Below are 14963 nucleotides of genomic sequence, written 5' to 3' on the forward strand. Positions count from 1 at the left end.
CATCACTTCTGCATGGCTGTGGATGTAGGTCATACACCCCTAACACACACATTCCCTCTCTCTATAACCTGCCTTCCATATACACCCACCCATACCTGACACCATTAACCAGTTAGAGGGAGGCGGGGCTGGGTTAGGGTGTGGATGGGGCCAGAGGGAGGTGGGGCTGGGTTAAGGATGGATGGGGCCAGAAGGGGGTGGGGCTGGGAGTTGGGTTAGAGTGTGGGTGGGGCCAGGGGGAGGTGGGGCTGGGTTAGGGTGTGGGTGGGGCTAGAGGGAGGTGGGGCTGGGTTAAGGATGGATGGGGCCAGAGGGAGGTGGGGCTGAGAGTTGGGTTAGAGTGTGGGTGGGGCCAGAGGGAGGTGGGGCTGGGTTAGGGTGTGGGTGGGGCTAGAGGGAGGTGGGGCTGGGTTAAGGATGGATGGGGCCAGAGGGAGGTGGGGCTGGGAATTGGGTTAGAGTGTGGGTGGGGCCAGAGGGAGGTGGGGCTGGGAGTTGGGTTAGAGTGTGGGTGGGGCCAGAGGGAGATTTAATGGACTTTGATGACACCGTCCCTGATACGGCTAGGGGGGCATCCACATTGCCGGAATTCCTGAGACCCCCTTGAAGAGGGAACTGGCCAATAACAATACAGGGAGTCAAGAGCCTGATATTTTTAGGGTTCTGCAGTCAGCCATCCAGCCAGCCAGTCAGAGGGCCTCTGGTCATACAGACACAGAGAGGGCCTCTGGTCATACAGACACAGAGAGGGCCTCTGGTCATACAGACACAGAGAGGGCCTCTGGTCATACAGACACAGAGAGGGCCTCTGGTCATACAGACACAGAGAGGGCCTCTGGTCATACAGACACAGAGAGGGCCTCTGGTCATACAGACACAGAGAGGGCCTCTGGTCATACAGACACAGAGAGGGCCTCTGGTCATACAGACACAGAGAGGGCCTCTGGTCATACAGACACAGAGAGGGCCTCTGGTCATACAGACACAGAGAGGGCCTCTGGTCATACAGACACAGAGAGGGCCTATACAGACACAGAGAGGGCCTCTGGTCATACAGACACAGAGAGGGCCTCTGGTCATAGACACAGACACAGAGAGGGCCTCTGGTCATACAGACACAGAGAGGGCCTCTGGTCATACAGACACAGAGAGGGCCTCTGGTCATACAGACACAGAGAGGGCCTCTGGTCATACAGACACAGAGAGGGCCTCTGGTCATACAGACACAGAGAGGCCTCTGGTCATACAGACACAGAGAGGGCCTCTGGTCATACAGACACAGAGAGGGCCTCTGGTCATACAGACACAGAGAGGGCCTCTGGTCATACAGACACAGAGAGGGCCTCTGGTCATACAGACACAGAGAGGGCCTCTGGTCATAGACACAGAGAGGGCCTCTGGTCAGACAGACACAGAGAGGGCCTCTGGTCATACAGACAGACCTCTGGTCACAGAGAGGGCCTCTGGTCATACAGACACAGAGAGGGCCTCTGGTCATACAGACACAGAGAGGGCCTCTGGTCATACAGACACAGAGAGGGCCTCTGGTCATACAGACACAGAGAGGGAGGGCCTCTGGTCATACAGACACAGAGAGGGCCTCTGGTCATACAGACACAGAGAGGGCCTCTGGTCATACAGACACAGAGAGGGCCTCTGGTCATACAGACACAGAGAGGGCCTCTGGTCATACAGACACAGAGAGGGCCTCTGGTCATACAGACACAGAGAGGGCCTCTGGTCATACAGACACAGAGAGGGCCTCTGGTCATACAGACACAGAGAGGGCCTCTGGTCATACAGACACAGAGAGGGCCTCTGGTCATACAGACACAGAGAGGGCCTCTGGTCATACAGACACAGAGAGGGCCTCTGGTCATACAGACACCTCTGGTCATACAGAGAGAGGGCCTCTGGTCATACAGACACAGAGAGGGCCTCTGGTCATACAGACACAGAGAGGGCCTCTGGTCATACAGACACAGAGAGGGCCTCTGGTCATACAGACACAGAGAGTCACAGGAAGACTAAAGTGAGTCGCCAGCTCTAAATGGAACAACACACTTCCTCTATCATATCACAATTTCCACAAGTGGAAGAGGATGCAGAGGTGTGTGTGTGTGGAGTGTGTGAGGGAGAGATAAATCAAGCAGATGAATCAGTCGGTAGCTATGGATTAAAACATCCTTCTCTCCATGTTTGTGCCACCTGCACATTTTCCCTCACAGATGTATGTAGATAGACTGAAGAACTGCCAGCCTTCCTACAAGCCACAGACACCTCAGACAACAGCAGTAGACTATATGAACCACAGACAACAGTAGTAGACTATATGAACCTCAGACAACAGCAGTAGCCTATATGAACCTCAGACAACAGCAGTAGCCTATATGAACCAGACAACAGCAGTAGACTATATGAACCTCAGACAACAGCAGTAGACTATATGAACCTCAGACAACAGCAGTAGACTATATGAACCTCAGACAACAGCAGTAGACTACATGAACCACAGACAACAGCAGTAGACTACATGAACCACAGACAACAGCAGTAGACTATATGAACCAGACAACAGCAGTAGACTACATGAACCACAGACAACAGCAGTAGACTATATGAACCACAGACAACAGCAGTAGACTATATGAACCACAGACAACAGCAGTAGACTATATGAACCACAGACAACAGCAGTAGACTAAGAACCAGACAACAGCAGTAGACTATATGAACCTCAGACAACAGCAGTAGACTATATGAACCACAGACAACAGCAGTAGACTATATGAACCACAGACAACAGTAGTTGCTTATATGAACCACAGACAACAGTAGTTGCTTATAAGAACCACAGACAACAGTAGTTGCTTATAAGAACCACAGACAACAGTAGTTGCTTATAAGAACCACAGACAACAGTAGTTGCTTATAAGAACCACAGACAACAGTAGTTGCTTATAAGAACCACAGACAACAGTAGTTGCTTATAAGAACCACAGACAACAGTAGTTGCTTATAAGAACCACAGACAACAGTAGTTGCTTATAAGAACCACAGACAACAGTAGTTGCTTATAAGAACCACAGACAACAGTAGTTGCTTATAAGAACCACAGACAACAGTAGTTGCTTATAAGAACCACAGACAACAGCAGTAGACTATATGAACCACAGACAACAGCAGTAGACTAAGAACCAGACAACAGCAGTAGACTAAGAACCAGACAACAGCAGTAGACTAAGAACCAGACAACAGCAGTAGACTATAGAACCAGACAACAGCAGTAGACTATATGAACCAGACAACAGCAGTAGACTATATGAACCAGACAACAGCAGTAGACTATATGAACCAGACAACAGCAGTAGACTATATGAACCACAGACAACAGCAGTAGACTAAGAACCAGACAACAGCAGTAGACTATATGAACCACAGACAACAGCAGTAGACTATATGAACCTCAGACAACAGCAGTAGACTATATGAACCTCAGACAACAGCAGTAGACTATATGAACCTCAGACAACAGCAGTAGACTATATGAACCTCAGACAACAGCAGTAGACTATATGAACCTCAGACAACAGCAGTAGACTATATGAACCACAGACAACAGCAGTAGACTATATGAACCTCAGACAACAGCAGTAGACTACATGAACCTCAGACAACAGCAGTAGACTACATGAACCTCAGACAACAGCAGTAGACTACATGAACCACAGACAACAGCAGTAGACTACATGAACCACAGACAACAGCAGTAGACTATATGAACCAGACAACAGCAGTAGACTACATGAACCACAGACAACAGCAGTAGACTATATGAACCACAGACAACAGCAGTAGACTATATGAACCAGACAACAGCAGTAGACTATATGAACCACAGACAACAGCAGTAGACTATAGAACCAGACAACAGCAGTAGACTATAAGAACCACAGACAACAGCAGTAGACTATATGAACCACAGACAACAGTAGTTGCTTATAAGAACCACAGACAACAGTAGTTGCTTATAAGAACCACAGACAACAGTAGTTGCTTATAAGAACCACAGACAACAGTAGTTGCTTATAAGAACCACAGACAACAGTAGTTGCTTATAAGAACCACAGACAACAGTAGTTGCTTATAAGAACCACAGACAACAGTAGTTGCTTATAAGAACCACAGACAACAGCAGTAGACTAAGAACCAGACAACAGCAGTAGACTAAGAACCAGACAACAGCAGTAGACTAAGAACCAGACAACAGCAGTAGACTAAGAACCAGACAACAGCAGTAGACTAAGAACCAGACAACAGCAGTAGACTATATGAACCAGACAACAGCAGTAGACTATATGAACCAGACAACAGCAGTAGACTATATGAACCAGACAACAGCAGTAGACTATATGAACCAGACAACAGCAGTAGACTATATGAACCAGACAACAGCAGTAGACTATATGAACCACAGACAACAGCAGTAGACTAAGAACCAGACAACAGCAGTAGACTATATGAACCTCAGACAACAGCAGTAGACTACATGAACCACAGACAACAGCAGTAGACTATATGAACCTCAGACAACAGCAGTAGACTATATGAACCTCAGACAACAGCAGTAGACTATATGAACCTCAGACAACAGCAGTAGACTATATGAACCTCAGACAACAGCAGTAGACTATATGAACCACAGACAACAGCAGTAGACTATATGAACCACAGACAACAGCAGTAGACTAAGAACCAGACAACAGCAGTAGACTATATGAACCTCAGACAACAGCAGTAGACTACATGAACCACAGACAACAGCAGTAGACTATATGAACCTCAGACAACAGCAGTAGACTATATGAACCTCAGACAACAGCAGTAGACTATATGAACCTCAGACAACAGCAGTAGACTATATGAACCTCAGACAACAGCAGTAGACTATATGAACCTCAGACAACAGCAGTAGACTATATGAACCTCAGACAACAGCAGTAGACTATATGAACCTCAGACAACAGCAGTAGACTATATGAACCTCAGACAACAGCAGTAGACTATATGAACCTCAGACAACAGCAGTAGACTATATGAACCACAGACAACAGCAGTAGACTATATGAACCACAGACAACAGTAGACTAGAACCACAGACAACAGTAGTTGCTTATAAGAACCACAGACAACAGTAGTTGCTTATAAGAACCACAGACAACAGTAGTTGCTTATAAGAACCACAGACAACAGTAGTTGCTTATAAGAACCACAGACAACAGTAGTTGCTTATAAGAACCACAGACAACAGTAGTTGCTTATAAGAACCACAGACAACAGTAGTTGCTTATAAGAACCACAGACAACAGTAGTTGCTTATAAGAACCACAGACAACAGTAGTTGCTTATAAGAACCACAGACAACAGTAGTTGCTTATAAGAACCACAGACAACAGTAGTTGCTTATAAGAACCACAGACAACAGTAGTTGCTTATAAGAACCACAGACAACAGTAGTTGCTTATAAGAACCACAGACAACAGTAGTTGCTTATAAGAACCACAGACAACAGTAGTTGCTTATAAGAACCACAGACAACAGTAGTTGCTTATAAGAACCACAGACAACAGCAGTAGACTATATGAACCACAGACATCAGCAGTAGACTACATGAACCACAGACATCAGCAGTAGACTACATGAACCTCAGACAACAGCAGTAGACTATATGAACCACAGACAACAGCAGTAGACTACATGAACCACAGACAACAGCAGTAGACTATATGAACCAGACAACAGCAGTAGACTACATGAACCTCAGACAACAGCAGTAGACTACATGAACCACAGACAACAGCAGTAGACTATATGAACCACAGACAACAGCAGTAGACTATATGAACCACAGACAACAGCAGTAGACAAAGAACCAGACAACAGCAGTAGACTATATGAACCTCAGACAACAGCAGTAGACTATATGAACCTCAGACAACAGCAGTAGACTATATGAACCTCAGACAACAGCAGTAGACTATATGAACCTCAGACAACAGCAGTAGACTATATGAACCTCAGACAACAGCAGTAGACTATATGAACCACAGACAACAGTAGTAGACTACATGAACCACAGACAACAGCAGTAGACTATATGAACCAGACAACAGCAGTAGACTATATGAACCACAGACAACAGCAGTAGACTATATGAACCTCAGACAACAGCAGTAGACTATATGAACCACAGACAACAGCAGTAGACTATATGAACCTCAGACAACAGCAGTAGACTATATGAACCTCAGACAACAGCAGTGGACTATATGAACCTCAGACAACAGCAGTGGACTATATGAACCACAGACAACAGCAGTAGACTATATGAACCACAGACAACAGCAGTAGACTATATGAACCACAGACAACAGCAGTAGACTATATGAACCTCAGACAACAGCAGTAGACTATATGAACCTCAGACAACAGTAGTGGACTACATGAACCACAGACAACAGTAGTGGACTATATGAACCACAGACAACAGTAGTTGCTTATAAGAACCACAGACAACAGTAGTTGCTTATAAGAACCACAGACAACAGTAGTTGCTTATAAGAACCACAGACAACAGTAGTTGCTTATAAGAACCACAGACAACAGTAGTTGCTTATAAGAACCAGTAGTAGTTGCTTATAAGAACCACAGACAACAGTAGTTGCTTATAAGAACCACAGACAACAGTAGTTGCTTATAAGAACCACAGACAACAGTAGTTGCTTATAAGAACCACAGACAACAGTAGTTGCTTATAAGAACCACAGACAACAGTAGTTGCTTATAAGAACCACAGACAACAGTAGTTGCTTATAAGAACCACAGACAACAGTAGTTGCTTATAAGAACCACAGACAACAGTAGTTGCTTATAAGAACCACAGACAACAGTAGTTGCTTATAAGAACCACAGACAACAGTAGTTGCTTATAAGAACCACAGACAACAGTAGTTGCTTATAAGAACCACAGACAACAGTATTGACCTCAGACAACAGCAGTATATGAACCACAGACAACAGCAGTAGACTTATAAGAACCAGACAACAGCAGTAGACTATAAGAACCACAGACAACAGCAGTATAAGAACCACAGACAACAGCAGTAGACTTATAAGAACCAGACAACAGCAGTAGACTATAAGAACCACAGACAACAGCAGTAGACTATAACCACAGACAACAGCAGTTGACTATAAGACAACAGCAGTAGACTATATGAACCACAGACAACAGCAGTAGACTATATGAACCACAGACAACAGCAGTAGACTATATGAACCTCAGACAACAGCAGTAGACTATATGAACCACAGACAACAGCAGTAGACTACATGAACCAGACAACAGCAGTAGACTATATGAACCAGACAACAGCAGTAGACTAATGAACCTCAGACAACAGCAGTAGACTACATGAACCTCAGACAACAGCAGTAGACTATATGAACCACAGACAACAGCAGTAGACTATATGAACCACAGACAACAGCAGTAGACAAAGAACAGTAGTGGACTCAGACAACAGCAGTAGACAGACAACAGCAGTAGACTATATGAACCTCAGACAACAGCAGTAGACTATATGAACCAGACAGACAACACCACAGACAACAGCAGTAGACTATATGAACCACAGACAACAGCAGTAGACTATATGAACCACAGACAACAGTAGTAGACTACATGAACCACAGACAACAGCAGTAGACTATATGAACCAGACAACAGCAGTAGACTATATGAACCACAGACAACAGCAGTAGACTATATGAACCACAGACAACAGCAGTAGACTATATGAACCAGACAACAGCAGTAGACTATATGAACCACAGACAACAGCAGTAGACTATATGAACCACAGACAACAGTAGTAGACTATATGAACCACAGACAACAGCAGTAGACTATATGAACCAGACAACAGACTATATGAACCACAGACAACAGCAGTAGACTATATGAACCTCAGACAACAGCACTATATGAACCACAGACAACAGTAGTTGCTATATACAGAACCACAGACAACAGTAGTTGCTTATAAGAACCACAGACAACAGTAGTTGCTTATAAGAACCACAGACAACAGTAGTTGCTTATAAGAACCACAGACAACAGTAGTTGCTTATAAGAACCACAGACAACAGTAGTTGCTTATAAGAACCACAGACAACAGTAGTTGCTTATAAGAACCACAGACAACAGTAGTTGCTTATAAGAACCACAGACAACAGTAGTTGCTTATAAGAACCACAGACAACAGCAGTAGACTAAGAACCAGACAACAGCAGTAGACTAAGAACCAGACAACAGCAGTAGACTAAGAACCAGACAACAGCAGTAGACTAAGAACCAGACAACAGCAGTAGACTATATGAACCAGACAACAGACTAACCAGACAACAGCAGTAGACTATATGAACAGCAGACTATATGAACCAGACAACAGCAGTAGACTATATGAACCAGACAACAGAGTAGACTATATGAACCAGACAACAGCAGTAGACTATATGAACCAGACAACAGCAGTAGACTATATGAACCACAGACAACAGCAGTAGAACTATAGAACCACAGACAACAGCAGTAGACTATATGAACCACAGACATAACCACAGAACAGCAGTAGACTATATGAACCACAGACAACAGACAACAGACAACAGCAGTAGACTATATGAACCACAGACAACAGCAGTAGACTATATGAACCACAGACAACAGCAGTAGACTATAGAACCAGACAACAGCAGTAGACTATATGAACCACAGACAACAGCAGTAGACTATATGAACCACAGACAACAGCAGTAGACTATATGAACCTCACTAGACTATATGAACCTCAGACAACAGCAGTAGACTATATGAACCTCAGACAACAGCAGTAGACTATATGAACCACAGACAACAGTAGACTATATGAACCACAGACAACAGCAGTAGACTATATGAACCTCAGACAACAGCAGTAGACTATATGAACCTCAGACAACAGCAGTAGACTATATGAACCTCAGACAACAGCAGTAGACTATATGAGACAGCAGTAGACTATATGACAGACAACAGCAGTAGACTATATGAACCAGACAACAGCAGTAGACTATATGAACCACAGACAACAGCAGTAGACTATATGAACCTCAGACAACAGCAGTAGACTATATGAACCTCAGACAACAGCAGTAGACTATATGAACCTCAGACAACAGCAGTAGACTATATGAACCACAGACAACAGCAGTAGACTATATGAACCTCAGACAACAGCAGTAGACTATATGAACCTCAGACAACAGCAGTAGACTATATGAACCACAGACAACAGCAGTAGACTAACAGACAACAGCAGTAGACTATATGAACCACAGACAACAGCAGTAGACTATATGAACCACAGACAACAGCAGTAGACTATATGAACCAGAGACAACAGCAGTAGACTATATGAACCACAGACAACAGCAGTTGCTTATAAGAACCACAGACAACAGCAGTATACTATATGAACCACAGACAACAGTAGTTGCTTATAAGAACCACAGACAACAGTAGTTGCTTATAAGAACCACAGACAACAGTAGTTGCTTATAAGAACCACAGACAACAGTAGTTGCTTATAAGAACCACAGACAACAGTAGTTGCTTATAAGAACCACAGACAACAGTAGTTGCTTATAAGAACCACAGACAACAGTAGTTGCTTATAAGAACCACAGACAACAGTAGTTGCTTATAAGAACCACAGACAACAGCAGTAGACTAAGAACCAGACAACAGCAGTAGACTATATGAACCTCAGACAACAGCAGTAGACTATATGAACCTCAGACAACAGCAGTAGACTATATGAACCTCAGACAACAGCAGTAGACTATATGAACCACAGACAACAGCAGTAGACTATATGAACCTCAGACAACAGCAGTAGACTATATGAACCTCAGACAACAGCAGTAGACTATATGAACCACAGACAACAGCAGTAGACTACATGAACCACAGACAACAGCAGTAGACTACATGAACCACAGACAACAGCAGTAGACTATATGAACCACAGACAACAGCAGTAGACTATATGAACCAGAGACAACAGCAGTAGACTATATGAACCACAGACAACAGCAGTTGCTTATAAGAACCACAGACAACAGCAGTATACTATATGAACCACAGACAACAGTAGTTGCTTATAAGAACCACAGACAACAGTAGTTGCTTATAAGAACCACAGACAACAGTAGTTGCTTATAAGAACCACAGACAACAGTAGTTGCTTATAAGAACCACAGACAACAGTAGTTGCTTATAAGAACCACAGACAACAGTAGTTGCTTATAAGAACCACAGACAACAGTAGTTGCTTATAAGAACCACAGACAACAGTAGTTGCTTATAAGAACCACAAACAACAGTAGTTGCTTATAAGAACCACAGACAACAGTAGTTGCTTATAAGAACCACAGACAACAGTAGTTGCTTATAAGAACCACAGACAACAGTAGTTGCTTATAAGAACCACAGACAACAGTAGTTGCTTATAAGAACCACAGACAACAGCAGTAGACTAAGAACCAGACAACAGCAGTAGACTATATGAACCACAGACAACAGCAGTAGACTAAGAACCAGACAACAGCAGTAGACTATATGAACCACAGACAACAGCAGTAGACTATATGAACCACAGACAACAGCAGTAGACTACATGAACCACAGACAACAGCAGTAGACTATATGAACCACAGACAACAGCAGTAGACTATATGAACCACAGACAACAGCAGTAGACTATATGAACCACAGACAACAGTAGTAGACTATATGAACCACAGACAACAGCAGTAGACTATAATGAAAGATCAACACCAGCAGCAGGCACCAGAGAGACAGGAGAAACATCACCCTCCTGTCCTAAACAAATAATGGTATTCTACCGTCAAACAGAGATATCCTGACCCTTCACCCCTCAGCTCTACAAACAGCAGAGAGATATCCTGGCCCTTCACCCCTCAGCTCTACAAACAGCAGAGAGATATCCTGGCCCTTCACCCCTCAGCTCTACAATCAGCAGAGAGATATCCTGGCCCTTCACCCCTCAGCTCTACAAACAGCAGAGAGATATCCTGGCCCTTCACCCCTCAGCTCTACAAACAGCAGAGAGATATCCTGGCCCTTCACCCCTCAGCTCTACAAACAGCAGAGAGATATCCTGGCCCTTCACCCCTCAGCTCTACAAACAGCAGAGAGATATCCTGGCCCTTCACCCCTCAGCTCTACAAACAGCAGAGAGATATCCTGGCCCTTCACCCCTCAGCTCTACAAACAGCAGAGAGATATCCTGACCCTTCACCCCTCAGCTCTACAAACAGCAGAGAGATATCCTGGCCCTTCACCCCTCAGCTCTACAAACAGCAGAGAGATATCCTGGCCCTTCACCCTCAGCTCTACAAACAGCAGAGAGATATCCTGGCCCTTCACCCCTCAGCTCTACAAACAGCAGAGATATATCCTGGCCCTTCACCCCTCAGCTCTACAAACAGCAGAGAGATATCCTGGCCCTTCACCCCTCAGCTCTACAAACAGCAGAGAGATATCCTGGCCCTTCACCCCTCAGCTCTACAAACAGCAGAGAGATATCCTGGCCCTTCACCCCTCAGCTCTACAAACAGCAGAGAGATATCCTGGCCCTTCACCCCTCAGCTCTACAAACAGCAGAGATATCCTGGCCCTTCACCCCTCAGCTCTACAAACAGCAGAGAGATATCCTGGCCCTTCACCCCTCAGCTCTACAAACAGCAGAGAGATATCCTGGCCCTTCAACCCTCAGCTCTACAATCAGCAGAGAGATATCCTGGCCCTTCACCCCTCAGCTCTACAAACAGCAGAGAGATATCCTGGCCCTTCACCCCTCAGCTCTACAAACAGCAGAGAGATATCCTGGCCCTTCACCCCTCAGCTCTACAAACAGCAGAGAGATATCCTGGCCCTTCACCCCTCAGCTCTACAAACAGCAGAGAGATATCCTGGCCCTTCACCCCTCAGCTCTACAAACAGCAGAGAGATATCCTGGCCCTTCACCCCTCAGCTCTACAAACAGCAGAGAGACGGAGAGATGTAGAGGGAGGCAGAGAGAGGGGAGAGATGTAGAGAGAGGCGTAGAGAGACGCAGAGAGAGGGGAGAGATGTAGAGGGAGGCAGAGAGAGAGGCAGAGAGAGGGGAGAGATGTAGAGGGAGGCAGAGAGACGGAGAGATGTAGAGGGAGGCAGAGAGAGAGGCAGAGAGAGGGGAGAGATGTAGAGGGAGGCAGAGAGAGAGGCAGAGAGACGGAGAGATGTAGAGGGAGGCAGAGAGAGAGGAGAGGCGCAGGCCAAAAACAATCCGTGGACCCTTTTGAGCATATCTGAAAGGACACTGTAGCTACAACTGGTGTGTGTGTGTAAAGAAGAGCATCCTTTACCCTCTGACGACAGGCCTCCTCCTCCGTTAACACTCTCTGTGCTGGACTGGGAGTAGGCCATGGGGCCGCTCCTCTTCCCCTTCCTGAGGGAGCGGTTAGTGCTGGGGCTGCCCACCGGAGTGGAGGTAGACACCATCCCTCCATCCTTCCTGGAGAAGATACCGCTGAAGAACCTGACCAGCCGCCGGTCCGAGCCACTGGAGCGGGAGCCGGTGCCTCTCAGAAACCCCTCCTTCTCCGACACACTCTTCATGGAAAGAGTGATCAGATCGCTGTTGTCCAATGTGCGGTTTTTGCCTCTCGCTCGTTCCCAGCGGCTCAGCTCCGTCATTGAGTCAGTCTTGTTAAGGACAGCCCCGACTTCTAACGTGTTTCGTTTAGGCGGTCCCGTCTCACCGTAAGCCGGGTTCTGGAGGACTGTGGACTGGGGGGTCTGGTTGTCGTCCCCGGCTGTTCCTTCCCCGCGGCCGACACACCCAGAGCTGCCGTGGTGCTGGTCTTTGGAGAGGGCCCGGATGCGGAGCAGTTCGCCACCCGTCCAGTGGCGGAAACTGAAGCTCCGGCGAAGCAGGCTGGGGTGGCTCTTTAGTGGCGGCGTCTCAGGAGAGGCCTTGACGGCTCTTCCGTTACTTTTGGACGCACACAACTTGTCCTTACCCCCGTCGCCATTAGTTGGAGCATCACTGCCCTTGTCCTCTGTGCTCTTGGCTTTCAGGAGTCTTTTCTTCTTATCAACACTCCCATTCTCACCGTTGGAAGCAGATGGTGTCAAGGTTTTTTCAGTCTCCGTGCAAATATCCCCCTTAAGCCTCGAGTCAGTTTCAGCGCGTTCCTGTGTCCAGCTTATCCCCTGTGATTTCTTCTGACTCTGCAGTGACATGGTCTCCTCTGAGGCCTGGCTGTTGTTACCAGGCTCTGTGGAGGGGCTAGTTTCCTTCAACTCTTTATGCAACTGATGCGCCTTTTTCATTTTAAGCCTTCCGAGTTCTAATTGTCCGGTGCTGAATGTCCTGAAATTTCTCATGTAGTTGTGTGAGTGGAACTCCTCGCTTTCATCCTCAACTTCTTTCAGCTCCTCCAGCAGACAACTCCTCTGGAGCTCCGAGGAGACCTCGCGACGGTAAGCGCCCACGTTGGGGTTCTCGAGACGTCGTTGTCCAGAGCTCCCGCAGCTAACCCCATCCTCCTCCTCCAAGCTCTCTTTCTTTACCAAGGTGAGAGAGATCCGGTACACTGTTTTCCTTTGTGGCGTTCCTCGCTCCATCCTTTCTATATTACCGTCAAGAAGGTACATTCTCTAGGGACACCAACTGAATTGGGAGCTACTGAATAGGCTCCACGAGTGGGACAGACGTTACTTTGAATGGAAAAATGACTTACAGACACTAGTCCTTTGATGTCGTCTAGTAATAAGGAAGTAATAGTACGCTATTTATAATAATACTATAATTAAACGCGTACTATATTAAATTAGTTACACTACTAAATTAATATTAAATAACAAATCAATTTACTTATCCAGATGTGCAAAAGGTCATGAGAATTTGACGCAGGAAATGAATTCCTTTCACATCCCGGTGGATTTATAAACTGGCAACAAATGTAATGTAGCTACTAAACAAGCACCGCGTCTTCATTTAGGGCATGTCCGGCTTCTCTCCCTCTCAAAATGCATCGCTTGTGCAAAAAAAATGCCCACAGTTCTTTACGAGACTGCAGTCGCTTAACATAGTCATTTGTTTTCACAGCAAACAAAACAAATATTACTGGTTCAGGCAGCAGAGTGTCCGGGTGTAATTGCTTCAAGATCCACCACGACAGTATTCCCATTATTGTAGAGTAATATTATTACATCGCTGTATTCCTCCAAGCGAAGTGAGTGTGTTGTCTCCCATTGTGTTCGCGCGCATCTCCCGCAGCGAAGCCAGCTTGCCTTAGGAACATTGATTTAGTGGTTTTGTTTTCAACCCCAGTGTCCGATTGTAATTGAAATGGGGGACTGTATAGCCAAAACCAAGCTTCCCCAATCCCTCACTCACACACGGTTATCCTGAGAACGCGAGGAAACGTAACCACGGTCTCATATCCTTTTCCCCCTCCACCTCTCTCCTCACTTCACACTCAAGAGCGACACGGATCATCCAGCAAGAATCCAGGATTAGAAACAAAACACGAATCGGATTTCAAATATGGAATGGAACGAATTCACAGACGGATTGCTGGCGTTTCAAAACAGTTTATATAGCTATTACGAGTAATTTAGGGTTGCACAGGCCTCTACAATAAACAAAAGCCGTGTTTTAATTAAGAATTTAAAATGTGTAACAACTGTGTACTTACATAGGAACTAGGCATATACTGTATATATGAGAACCACAGCAGTAATATATATACCTACAAAGAACAGTCTGGTTCATTCAGAGATAAAA

General features: G+C 45.6%; 1 protein-coding gene across 5 annotated transcripts in view; it reads right to left on the minus strand.

Moving 5' to 3' along the window:
- The window catches only part of agap1 (ArfGAP with GTPase domain, ankyrin repeat and PH domain 1), a 297905-nt gene that overhangs the window by 232297 nt on the left and 50645 nt on the right, over nt 1–14963 (minus strand). For 3 of the 5 annotated variants that reach the window (XM_065023299.1, XM_065023302.1, XM_065023296.1), the window contains exon 1: nt 12535–14651. The exons of the other annotated variants lie outside the window; for them this stretch is intronic. In XM_065023299.1, coding sequence (XP_064879371.1) covers nt 12535–13828 — 1294 coding nt within the window. In that variant the 5' untranslated portion in view covers nt 13829–14651. Of the gene's footprint in view, nt 1–12534; nt 14652–14963 lie in introns of those variants that run through there. 5 annotated transcript variants of the gene reach the window in all.

This window comes from Oncorhynchus nerka, linkage group LG2 (genome assembly GCF_034236695.1).
Source record: "Oncorhynchus nerka isolate Pitt River linkage group LG2, Oner_Uvic_2.0, whole genome shotgun sequence".
NCBI lineage: Eukaryota > Metazoa > Chordata > Actinopteri > Salmoniformes > Salmonidae > Oncorhynchus > Oncorhynchus nerka.